The 12,123-nt window shown below is 51.8% G+C and overlaps 1 protein-coding gene across 1 annotated transcript in view; it reads right to left on the bottom strand.

Annotated features, from left to right (window-relative positions):
• The window catches only part of LOC308346611 (NADPH oxidase 5-like), a gene marked incomplete at its 5' end in the record, with an annotated part of 49,080 nt that overhangs the window by 17,346 nt on the left and 19,611 nt on the right, over positions 1–12,123 (bottom strand). Inside the window, 7 exons of the mRNA XM_080809673.1 lie at positions 1,067–1,249; positions 2,242–2,420; positions 2,652–2,805; positions 3,957–4,191; positions 5,044–5,254; positions 7,552–7,702; positions 9,509–9,632. Of these exons, the coding sequence (XP_080665799.1) occupies positions 1,067–1,249; positions 2,242–2,420; positions 2,652–2,805; positions 3,957–4,191; positions 5,044–5,254; positions 7,552–7,702; positions 9,509–9,632 (1,237 nt within the window). The remainder of the gene's footprint in view (positions 1–1,066; positions 1,250–2,241; positions 2,421–2,651; positions 2,806–3,956; positions 4,192–5,043; positions 5,255–7,551; positions 7,703–9,508; positions 9,633–12,123) is intronic.

Raw genomic sequence — 12,123 nt, 5'->3', positions numbered from 1 at the left:
AGCTTGCACAAGCCCATCAGCGAGGAAACTATGGGATGCAAATCTCATCACACTGTCTGAGGCCAGAGCCTTGATATAAAACCCATCACTCTCCACGACCACTTCACACTCAAGTGCCTGGAAGTGAGCCCACCTGGAACTGCCTTCCTTTTCCCCACAAATGGCCCGGTCACTTAGACACCTGGGAGAGGTCCTGGGCTCCTTCCTCTCTTCCACCCCCGAATGCATCCGGTGACCTCTTGAGCTTTTCTGTGATAGGCCACCCCACTCCCACCCCACAGCCCCCGTTTAAGGTGAAGGCCCTCATAAGCTCTCATCTGTGTATGTGTAATAACCTCCCAAAAGTCCTCGCCAAGCCATCTCGTCTCCCACAGAGCGACTGCAGAAATCTGGCTGGAATAAAGACCCAACCTAATACGACTGCCTGCCCCCTCCCTACCGGCCTGCCCAGGGGTTCTCTGTTGCCTGCAGGACGAGGAGCGTCCTGGCCCACCAGGCCCCACCCACCCCTTCTTCCTGGCATCTTGGCTCCAGCTGTGCCAAATTACATTACTCACAGTCCCCAAGGACAGTATACCCACCCACAACCCGGTGCCTTTGCTGGTGCTGTTCCTTCTCCAGGAGTACCCTTCCATGTCTGTGCAGCAAACTCTTGCTCATCTCTCAGAACCCTGATGTGGCAACTCCTTCCTCCTTCTGGAGCCTTCTCGGACGGCTCAAGGATAGTTTCCCACATCCTGACGTTCTACTCTCACCAGCACAGCCCTGTCCTGTAACGTAGGGGTCAAGCAGGACAGTACCCGAGCCATCATTGTGTCTCTGCTACCTCACACGGGGCCTGGCAACTTGCAGGCTCTTAATATGCTTCGTGAGCTGGTCTGGAGCAGTGTCCTGACTACCTGTCATTCCTCTGCCTCAGGTGTCACTCCTGAAGGCAAGACTGGATCCCAGACTTTGCTCATCTCCTCTGCTGGGCAGGGGCTGTAGCTATGCTGGTCCCTATCTCCTCGCGAGTCTAACTGGGTATCCAGCAGCTGCGCCCTCCACCTGCAACTCCCCTTCGCACCTTAGAGGGAAGAAGATTGACTTCCACGATGCAAAGGGCTCCCATGCGGGATACTGCTAGCGCGATGATCTTCTCCAGGAAGAACAAGATGCCAGGGACCAGCAGCCACTTCCAGAAGTTGGGCCCATGCAAAATGAGCAGAATCCACATGGGGAGGTAAGACAGATGGGTCCAGTAGAACACCTGTGAGGGTGAGGAGGGAGGGGGTGGTAAGCTTCCAGAGCTCAAGACCTGGGGTCGAACAGCGCCAGAGCTCAGAGCCAACCTCAAAGCCAGGGCAGACCCAGAGCCTTGGTCATATACACCCTCTCCTGGAGACAGGGCTGGGTAGGAGGCTGGGGATGGGATGCTTTGGGGTTTCTTTATTCTGAGGGCTTGGCCCAGGGATCTTAATATAAGGGCTCCCAGCGCTCACAGCAAACATCTGAAACATCTGCCTAGGAATAGCCTGGCCAGAGTGGAGTGCCCTCAAAGCGCTTATCAGCATCAATGTCCCCATGGCATTGACCCATTTTCAGGGGGAAGAAAAGAAAGTAATTTCCTGAGTGTGGAGAAGAAAGAACGGAGCCCTGAGTTTGAACGCCTGCTATTGTGGGCTGCGAGATTACTTGTCTGAGTGTCAGACTCCTCATTGGCCAAATAAGGTTGCGGAGTCCCATGTCAAAGGATTGCTGCTGGGGCTCTGTATGTGTCTATCTGATATGACTAGATTAGTCCAGGGGGCTCCAAACCAAATCTGTGACTTCCTACATCTTGAGGATACTACATAGAGGGGAATGAAAATGGAACTAACATGTTGGGAGCATCTGTGTGCCCCGTGAATAGTAGGGGCTTCCCATATGTCATCTCATTTAATTCCTAAAATAACTTCATAGGTAGAGAACTATAGATCCACTTTATAGATGAGGAAGCTGAGCAAGCCTGTGCTCCTTCCTCTCCCTGAGCCTGATCTAATCCAATTTGGGCAGGCTGGCAAAAAGGCAGAATCTTCCAGAGCCAAATATCTTCCACTTGGCAGACATATACTACAGTCCAGTGACAGACCTCAAAGCACGTGCACATAATAGGCAGACCACCCTGGGCACTGCCTGGGCTCTGGAGTAAATGCGAGGGGACCCGGCACAGAACGAAGAGGGGAGCCCAGCTGGGGAGAGCCAAGGGGATGGGCTGGACACCTCAAAGTGGCCACTCCTCCGGATGCAGGAGCTGGAGCAGGCAAACATGAGGACCAGCAGCAGCAGCAGAGCCACACCGGTCGGGGAGGCCAAGCCATAGACCCAGCCGATGCCAGGCCTGGTGGTGAGCAGCAGTTCCCAGAACCGGAAGGGGCTGTCCTCGGACTGAGCCTGAAGCGCTGGAGACGAGCACAAGACAACCTCTTCCCTCTCCACCTTTCTTTTTGGGGGACCCCCCCCATCAGACACCCATATGGGTAGAGACTTCCAGCCAGACCACTGGCTGGTACAGGACACCCCCTCCCCACCCACTGGGCCTGCAGGACACACAGGGGCTGAGTCCCACGTCCTGGGCTAGGGGCTGGGGACAGGCCCACCCACGTCCTCTTCCCCAGCCCCAGGCCACTCACCGAAGTTCACAACGTGGGCCACAGTGTGCACAAGGGAGAGCACAACCACCACATAGCCCATGAGCTGGTGGAACTGGATGTTCCGGTCCAGCGGCAGGACCTGAGCCAGCCAGGTAGCCCGCAGCCATGTCAGGCACCGCCGCAGCATCAGCACCTGGACAGAGCAGCAGAGAGCCCCCGCCTGGCTCTCCCTCCGCCCCATTCTCCCTTCCCCAGCAGCCATCTCCCCGCCTCCCTCTGAGCTGGCTGTGCCTCCTGAGCAGGCTGGGGGGGTGGGGAAGGCTTCACCATCTCCCCTGCCCCCAAGCCTTCGCTGCTCCCCTAGGTCCACAGCTGAGGTGTCCAAAGCAGTCTCTGGAATCAGGGCAGGGAGAGCAAATGTTACAGAATGGCTGCTGGTATTACTTTCACCTAAACACACGAGAAGCACAGAAGCTTTTGCTAACATTTAATACCCGCGTCGACACGGTGCCCTCATTTAGTCTGTGTGTCAGACGGGCACGTGTTATGTCTAGTTCTCAAGGTGTCCTAGAGGAAGACCGGGTTCTCCAAAGGGGCTTGAGACCAGGGTTCCCTTCCTGCTCATTTGCTTTCAATATGTGTGCCCAGATAGAGGGACTTGCAGATGATGTTGTCTGGTTTTAGCCAAGTTAAACTACCTCTCACAGGAAAGACAAGATTCCCTGCGGAGAAAGTACTGACTGAAAGCAGTGTTACTGATGCGAGTGACCAAGCAGATGAGTCATGGGTCTCCGACTCTTGGTATGTGGCCAGTTCCGAGGATAAAAATAAAACCCACCTAAGACACTGACATTATCAAGAAGAGTATCTGAACTAAAGATGTACATTCCTGATCATTAAGATGACTCTTGCCTTATTGTGTTCTGTAAGTCTGATGGCTAATGATAATAGGGCATGCATATAATTATAAGTAAATGAGCAGGTATTGGGTCAGTGGAAGGGTTTTTCGTTCTCTGTCTGCTGTCCACCTGCCCTGGGGCCACCTAGGTTGTTGTGAACATCAAAAGGAGAAGGCCTAGCACCCTGACTGTACATGGTAAATGCACAAAAATGCTGGCTGTGTTTTACAGGCTGTATGACTATGGACAAGTCACTGCCCCTCTCTGGGTCCCAGTGTCCAATGAATATTGATTGATCCAGCTGGTTTCTGAGGAGCCCTCCTGCCCTGGCACTCCAGGACTCCATGTGTGGGTCCCTTGGGCTATGAGGAACATACATCAGCATCCCCCAGCAACCTCCCCCCCTCACCCCGCTTCCCCGGGTATTGTGCCCCCGCAGTCCTACCGCGATGAAGCTGCAGTCGAAGTTGAGGCACTGGCCGCAGCCCTTGGCCACCATGACGCTGGGGCCGCGGGCCCGGTGAGCGCTGGCCGCCAGCGCGAAAAGCAGCACGTGGAGGCCCACGTAGGCGGTCAGGCAGAGCAGGTGGCTGCGGTGGTTGTGCCAGTAGGCAGAGGTCAGAAGGCGGGGACGCCGCCGGCGCGGCTGGGCGGCGGGGGGCGTCAGCCAGTGGGCGGCGCTGCGAGAGAGGGGCTCTGCTCAGAGGGACCCGCCCGGCGGGGGAATCCTCACAGGGTGTGGCGGGCAGCCCCCCAGTGGCAACCTAGAGACCCCACGCCCGCTGTAACCGACCAACTCTCTGGATCCTCCTGGCCAGCGGCCGGCTCCCCTTTATACCAGGACACAGAGAGGTCGAGCGACTTGCTCAGAGTCACACAGCAGGCAAAGCCGGATGGAACTCCCATCTGCCTGATGCCACAATCACGGCTGCTTCTATTACTTCCCTTACCTACCAGCTGGGGGTGGGGTGGGGGGAGGCAGTCGAAAAGGATGGAAAATTCTGAGATATGTTGTGGTACATACCCCACAAGTAAGCTAATACACAAAAAGAATGAACCATAAAAGTGGCACTTTTCGGAGCCTGGAACACCCCGTCTACTTTATTCTCCTCCGCAGCTCTTTCCTACTTAGCACTTCTCTAGTTGATGCATTTGTTTATTGGCATAAATTACGTATAAATTAACAGTGCCTGCTTGACCAAGTTGAATAAATGTCTGCTAATTATAGATGTGATCCTAGGTAAGTTACTTCAGGTGAGGTAACTAATTTCCTTTTGGGAATCAGTTCTGGTGCGGTCACGAATTTCCTTTCCATTACTATAAGACGCACTGGCATGTTTGTAAAAACGCCCAGCCCACTGTAGGTGCTTAATACTGTGAAGATTCTGAAAACACACTGTAAATCGGAGACCCGATGTGAGCCCCCAGCAGAACAGGCCTTTGTCCGCTATAAGAAACTGGGTGGGGTGGGGCCGAGGGATCCCCGGAGCTTTCGCGCCGCTCTGCGCCCCTGGAATCTAACCTCACCGCACCTGATGGTCAGGTTCTCCATGACCCCGGGGAAGCGCTGCAGCTCGTCCCGGAGCTCGTCGTAGGTGATGGCGCCGTTGCAGTCCTTGTCGGCGGACTCGAAGAGCGCCAGCGTTAGCTGGTCCAGCTTCTCGTCCGGCAGCGAGATGGCGCTCTCGCGCATGCACGACTGCAGCACGGTGCGCAGCTCGTCCACGTCGATGGAGCCGCTGCCTGTCCCAAGTGGGGATCGAAGCCTAGTGGGAGCTTGCCCCGGACCCTACTCTCTACCTGCAGATTCCCCCTGCCTGCCCAACTATTGCATGGAGAGATGAGCTTTCCCTGTTCGCCCACCTCCAGTTTTCTCCCAACCAAGTCCCTTTCCGGGTGTAGATCAGGCAATCAAAGTACATAATGTCATCCTCAGTTCAGAAAACTTCCATGGCTCCCCACTGCCCAGCTCTGTGGAGAGAAACTCCTCCCCAAGCATAGAGAATCTTAGCTTCAGTGCATGCCTTTCTCCAGAATCTGCAGCCTCCTCTCTAAGTACTGAGCTTAGACAGCCTTTTTTTTTTCCTGTGTATTTTTCCACTCCGCATGAACAGCAGGGCCCATGATTAATGAGTTCTTGGCCTGATTTGGATGCACTACACATGAGGTGGCTTCATGTTTCTGCCACTTACTAACTGTGATGGTGGGCTATAAGTCCTTTGGAGTGGTGAACCTTACTTTGCTCATCTATAAAATGGGGATAATATTCCTTCCCTCTCAGAACTGGTTCAAGGATAACAGATCATTATAAAGTACTTACTGTAGTATCTGGAAGAAGGTAGCTGCATATAAATGGAAAGTCTTATTGGTATTTTAATCATCATAAAGGCCCAAGCCAAAGTCTGGAATCACATGACAGTGCAGTCTCATGTATTGCTCTCCAGCACACCTCCCATACTTCAGCTTTCCTAGCCAAGAGCCACTATGCCTCAGGTCTCTAACTGCATCCAGAGTCCCTCCCCTGTGCCTTCACACCCTCTGGTCCATTCAGCTTTATTCACTCCTCGGCTAGTTTCAAATCCAGTGTCCCCCTTCACTATTATTCTCATACACACATTCCTCTTCCTCATCCTGCTGTCCTTCTATTCCAGTGACCTAAACATATCCCATTCCTGAGTGAATCTAGCCACCTGTCCTTTCCCTTCCTGCACCAGGGCAGCTGATAGAACATTCTTGGAGAAAAGCACTCAAGAGAGCAGGAAGCTTTGATCCTCAGCCACACAGCAAGGCCTTCAACTTGCCCAGAAACCTCATCCCGATTCTCTAGTAAGGTCATTCTCCTACTGCCTACAGGATCACTTCTCTCTTCCATGTGCATCCAATCCCTGCCTGGCTCTCAGAGAAAACAGAAGCCACTGGAAGGGAATGCTCTCTAGTTCCTGCCTTTCACCTGCCCTGTACTGCCCCCCCCCGCCCCAAGTCTGTAAGGAGAAGGTGAGTGTGTTGCTTCTCCCATCAAAAATCAGCCTCTCAGGAGTGAGCAAAGCTTGGTGGTCAGAAAGCAGTCAAGGAGGATTGTCCCATGGAAACTCGGTGTGGTCAACTCCCTATGTACTAGGGGAAGGGGGCCAATTTGGGGAGTGGGTTCCAGGAATGAGGCCTGGCTAAACTGAGTCAGGTGGGACTGAGAGTTAAGAAACCCCAAGGCCAGAGGGCCCTGCCCAGGAGCAGGCCTGCAGCTAGGTTTAGCTTTTCAGGATGCAAATCCAGGCCAGAGACTTCCCTGCTCTACACTCTTCAATGGCTCCCCATGGCTAATTGTACTGAGACTCCAAACCTGAGTGGGTATAGAGTTTCAGTTTGGAAAGACGAAAAAGTTCTGAGGGTGGATAGTGGTGGGTTGCCCAACAATGTGAATGCACTGAACACTGTTGTACTGACACTTAAAAAATGGCTAAAGTTTTAAAAAAAAAATTGGTTAAAGTGGTAAATTTAATGTTATGTATATTTTGCTACAGTAAAAATGCTAGAAAGCATTTTAGTCTTACACGAACAAATGTGTATATTGTTTAGCAAGAAAAGGCAGTCAGTAGAGCGTAATCCCATAAAAAATGTGTGTGGGGGGGTGTACAGAGATAGAGAGATCAATTATAAGGTAGTATAGAAAAATGTTATGGGTGGTTTTTGCTTTCTTCTTTAAAGAAAAAAGAACTGTAGTATCTAAAATGTTCACAGTGGACTTATCATAATAAGGAAAAAGCAATAAAGCAATTTCTTTTTTCAAACTTTCAAAATAACTTCAGGTTTCTGGTGATCGAATTAAGGGCATTTGTCTCCTGGGCCAGAGTGGGCCCTTCTCGCCACCTCTCCAAGAAGCGAGACAGTGGTCAGACGGAGAAATGGGTTGAGGGTGGGAGGGGTAGGGGGTGGATACACAGAGGGAGAGAGCCACCAGCCTGGGCTGGAGAAAAGTCACTGAGGCGGGTGGATTCCCTTTGCTCCTCCCACTGACACCATCCCCGCCCCTCCGGAGCCCTTACCGTCGACGTCGTACACCTGGAAGAGGAATTTGAGTTTGTCCATGGGGTTGCCGTGAATGAGCAGGGTCAGCGCCTCCAGCAGCTCCTGCAGGGTGATGGTGCCACTTCCATCCGAGTCAAACAGAGTGAAGAACCTCTCGGCAAAGAAGGACTGCGGCCAGAGAAGGGCGGGAGATGGGCACTGGGTGGCCAAGGGGCCCCAGCTTTGAAGTGCTGCGCTTTGCGCGCATGCGCTGTGGGGTGGTGGGCTTCAGGCTGATCCCCTGTGCTTCCGCACCGGGTGGGAACAGCCGGCTTGGCCACACCAGGGGGCGGTGTCCACGGCCCCTCCCGCTCGCCCAGAGCAAGTTTAGACACCCGTGGAAGCACTGTTCAGATCCCAGCAGTGAGGAAGGTCTTGTGTCTGGGCCGCAAGCCCCCTGCTGGCCCCTCATGCTTGGTCATTTGTACAGGCTCTCTGTCCCCTGCATGCCCGTCACCCCCATCAGCCTTGCAGTCCAGACCCCTCGACATGCAAAAAAGGGTCAGACCGAGGGCTCCCCCTGCAGGCTCCTCCCGGGTCCTGTCTCATCCCCCTTGGGGTGAACTAGGAGGGTTTTAGAGGGTAGATGGCCCTTGAACACCTGGATGGTCCCTATACTTACTGCTTAGGCTGCCTGAGCTTACACTTAAGGCTCCTTCTTAAGGTCCTATTCACTCACTCTATTCACGCACTCATTTATTCACCCATTCATTCATTCATTCATTCATCCATTCATTCAGCAATCATGTCCTGCACAGCCCCCACTTGCCAGGCCTGGTGTTAGACACCCAACACAGAAATTAAGACAGGCGGGGTCAGTGCCCCAGATATGCCGGGCCCGGAGGCTCGCCTTGAGGCAGGGAGAGGGGCCTGCAGGGCTTCGTGTCTGACCTAAAGAAACCATGAGGGTTCACAAGCAGGAAGTGGGGGCTGAAGTCTGTTGTAGACAGTCACCCCTGCCTCGGCTCTCCTCTTTCTTCCTTGGATCCATGGCTAATGCCTTTATCACTCTCTACCATCCCAGGTGGTCTTCAGCTTAAGATAATTTACAGCATCCTTGTAATGTATTGGGACGCCTGGGTAGCTCAGTCAGTTAAGCAACTGCCTTTGGCTGGGGTCATAATTCTGGGATCCTGGGATCCAGCCCTGAGGATCCTCCCCCTCCCCTGTTTGTGCTCTCTCACTCAAATAAATAAATAAATAAAATCTTGAAGAAAAAAAAAAAAAGAGTGTAATGTATTGGTAGGCAGAATGTCTTTTTTTCCCTTCCCCATGTTTACTATGGAAGGAGGCATGGCATTTAGAGTTCTTAGCAGTATCCCTGCTACCAGCAAGTGAGGGGCCCTCTGACCCAAACAGGGACATGCAGATACTCATTGGCTCGCCCCTATCAAGGACACAGGCCACAACCAGATGCCAGCCCATGAAATGTGTGGGGAGAAGTTAACATTTGCAGGCTCACTGCCCCCGTATCTCTGTGGATGTCTCCCCTGTTTGTGGGGCATGCAGGCTTCTCCAGGAACAGGCAGAGAACCTATGAAATGAAAGATGTTTTGGAAAGGGGGTGGGAGTTTCATGGATACAAATCCCTGAGAATCTTATTTCTTGGAAGGAGGCTTATGGACATCATAGCCTCAACTCTGCCCGTGAGGCTGGTGGAAAACATGAGGCCAAAACTATGTCCTAAGATCTGGTGAGCTCCTGACACCCAAATTTACATGTTGTTTCAAAGCCCCCAGGAGGCACGGCTACCAGAGGGATGGGAGGGCATCAGGAGCAGAGACTAAAATCCTTGGATCCTGCTTAGGGGTGAGGCTAGAAGCCCTGAGGATGCCCGGGGAGCGATCTTTCCCTCCGTGCGAGGTACTGAGTCCCTGAGAGCCAGACTGCTCTTCTGCTATGAGCACAGGGTCCACTTCTGGAGTGGACACTTGCCTCTTTCACATTGAGGGCTGCTTTGAATTCTTGCAGGTCGATTTCCCGGTCTTCCCCCGCAATGGTCTCAAACTGGTGCGTCACCCACTGAAGCCATTTGGTGTCCTCTTCGGTACTCATGGTGCTGGAAGAAGAGGAGACAGGTTGTGGGTTTAGGGTGGTCAAGGGCTTCTGGTGGTTCCAAGATGTGTGCCTGCTTCTATCTAGGTCCTCGGGCCTTCCATGGGTTGGACCTGCTTTGCCCATGGGAAAAGAGCCTCCCCAAGACTGATTCTTTATGTCTCTAAGTCCCTGTCTCTTTCTTCCATCTGGCATCAGCCAGCCTGGACTCGTGTCTTTTTATGTTCTGGAATGGTAGGGTCCCAGTGAGATGGAGCCCAGGCTGTGGGCATGAGGTCAGAGAGTGGCGCACTCTGGGAATGCTGTTAACACGATGACAATATTTCCTGCCTCACATTTACACATCTCTTCACTGTTTTCCAAATACTTCCCACCCACTACTTCATTTGGTCTCTGTCACAGCTTAGTGGGTCATGACGTTTTATAGGGAGGAAATAGATTTAGAGCAGATGAGTATTTTAGAGAAATTTATTCAGCCAATGAGAGAGAGAGAAAGTTCAAATTCAAGGTCAGTATGTTTTCCATCATGCCCCTGTTGGGATCCATTACCAAAGGAACGAGACTGAGACAAAGTGAAAGTTATGCAAAGCCTTATTCTATGTCAAGCATTAGAAGCTACGGCCAGGAGAACGAGACTGAGACAAAGTGAAAGTTATGTGAACTTTATTCTATGCCAAGCTTTAGAAGTCAGACTGACCGGCCAGGGCTGCCTCCGAAGAGAGTGACCCCCTCCCGATCTCACAGGCTGGTTTTGTTGTTGTTGTTGTTTGTTTGTTTTTTTTTTTTTAAAGATTTTATTTATTTGACAGAGATCACAAGCAGGCAGAGAGGCAGGCAGAGAGAAAGGAGAAAGCAGGCTTCCCACTGAGTGGAGAGCCCAGTGCGGGGCTCGATCCCAGGACCCTGAGATCATGACCTGAGCCGAAGGCAGAGGCTTTAACCCATTGAGCCACCCAGGTGCCCCTCACAGGCTGGTTTTATAGGGCATAACCGCAGATGCAAGGTACGTGGCTTCTATTGTTAAGGAGTTTACTCCCAGAATCCATACCCGGAACCATACCAGGAACTACGGGGGCATTTATTCCCGGAATGAAGTCCATGGATGTAAACAACAATATGGCTACCTAGGCAATATGGAGTCACTCTGGCTAAGCAGGCCCTAATAGTTAAACAGGTTTTAACATTAAATTGGCCCTAACATTCCCCCCTTTTCTTTGGAGATTAGTCAATTCTTTGACTCTTCAGCCAGTTCTCAAGAAACAGGTTGACCTGAGGTGTCGTTAACCTTGAGTGTTGTTCCATCCGCTGTTTTTCTGATTTTCTATTGGGCTGTTTTAGGCCGATGAGGTGTCCCCTGGCTGCTGCTGAGTAGGAACAGGGTTAAAAGTGACCAAGTTATGAAACGCTTTTGAGTCTTAGTTTTAGTCCACAGTTAGTGGGGTCCACCAGCAGTGGTTCCCATTTCTGGGGGGGTGTCCTTGTTTTCAGCTTGTTTGACGTGACACGCGTGAATCCAGGCCCTGATGCCTTCTACATTTACTGCCGTGGGGGTGGTCAGGATGACCATGAATGGTCCCTTCCAGCGGGGCTCCAAGTTTTCCATTCGGTGACGGTGTATCCAAACCAAGTGTCCGGTTGGTAAGGATGCGGTTCTACCTCTGTCTCCATCTCAGTGTAGGCACCTCGGATCCCTGCATGGGCTCTTTTTAAGACAGACTGTAGTGCCTGCAGTGACTGTAGTACAGACTGATCAGTCATTTCTGTTAGGGCAACCTCTTGTAGCTGTGGGCAGAGTGGAGGGGGGTCTCCTGAACATTATTTTAAATGGGGTCACCTTGTTTAAGTAGGGTGTACATCGCACCCTAAGGAGGGCGAAGGGAAGGAGATCCACCCATCCACCGCCAGTCTCCAGAATTAACTTTGTCAAGGTCTCTTCAAGAGTCTGGTTCATTCTCTCTACTTGTCCAGAGCTCTGGGGCCAGTAGGCACAGTGTAGTTTCCAATTAGTGTCCATGGCCTTGGCCAATGCCTGTGAGACTGAGCTCACAAATGCAGGGCCATTGTCTGACCCAATCGTGAAAGGCAACCCAAACCTAGGAATTATTTCCTCTAGTAGCTTTATGGCTACCATTCCTGCCGTTTCATGTTTGGTGGAAAAAGTCTCTACCCAGCCTGAAAAGGTATCTACAAAAACTAACATATACTTGTGTCCACACTTTCCCTGTTTCATGTCTGTAAAATCTACTTCCCAATAAATTCATGGTTACCTACATCTTTCTTTTTTTCTCTTCCCATCCTAGTTCCTCCAGCATTTGCTGCCTGACATTGAGCACATCCATCAACCACATCCTGAGCCATACGCCCTAATTTAGAAACCTGGAACTGTTGACCCACAAGCTCCTTAAGCTTGCGAGTCCCTAAATGAGTGCCCTGATGTATTTGGCTTACTAATTTTTTTTTCCTAGTCTTTGAGGAAGTATTAACTTTTCTGCCCT

Source organism: Martes martes, assembly GCF_963455335.1.
Source record: "Martes martes genome assembly, chromosome: 7".
In the NCBI taxonomy this organism is placed as follows: Eukaryota; Metazoa; Chordata; class Mammalia; order Carnivora; family Mustelidae; genus Martes; species Martes martes.
This window is presented reverse-complemented; position numbering and strand designations above follow the sequence as displayed.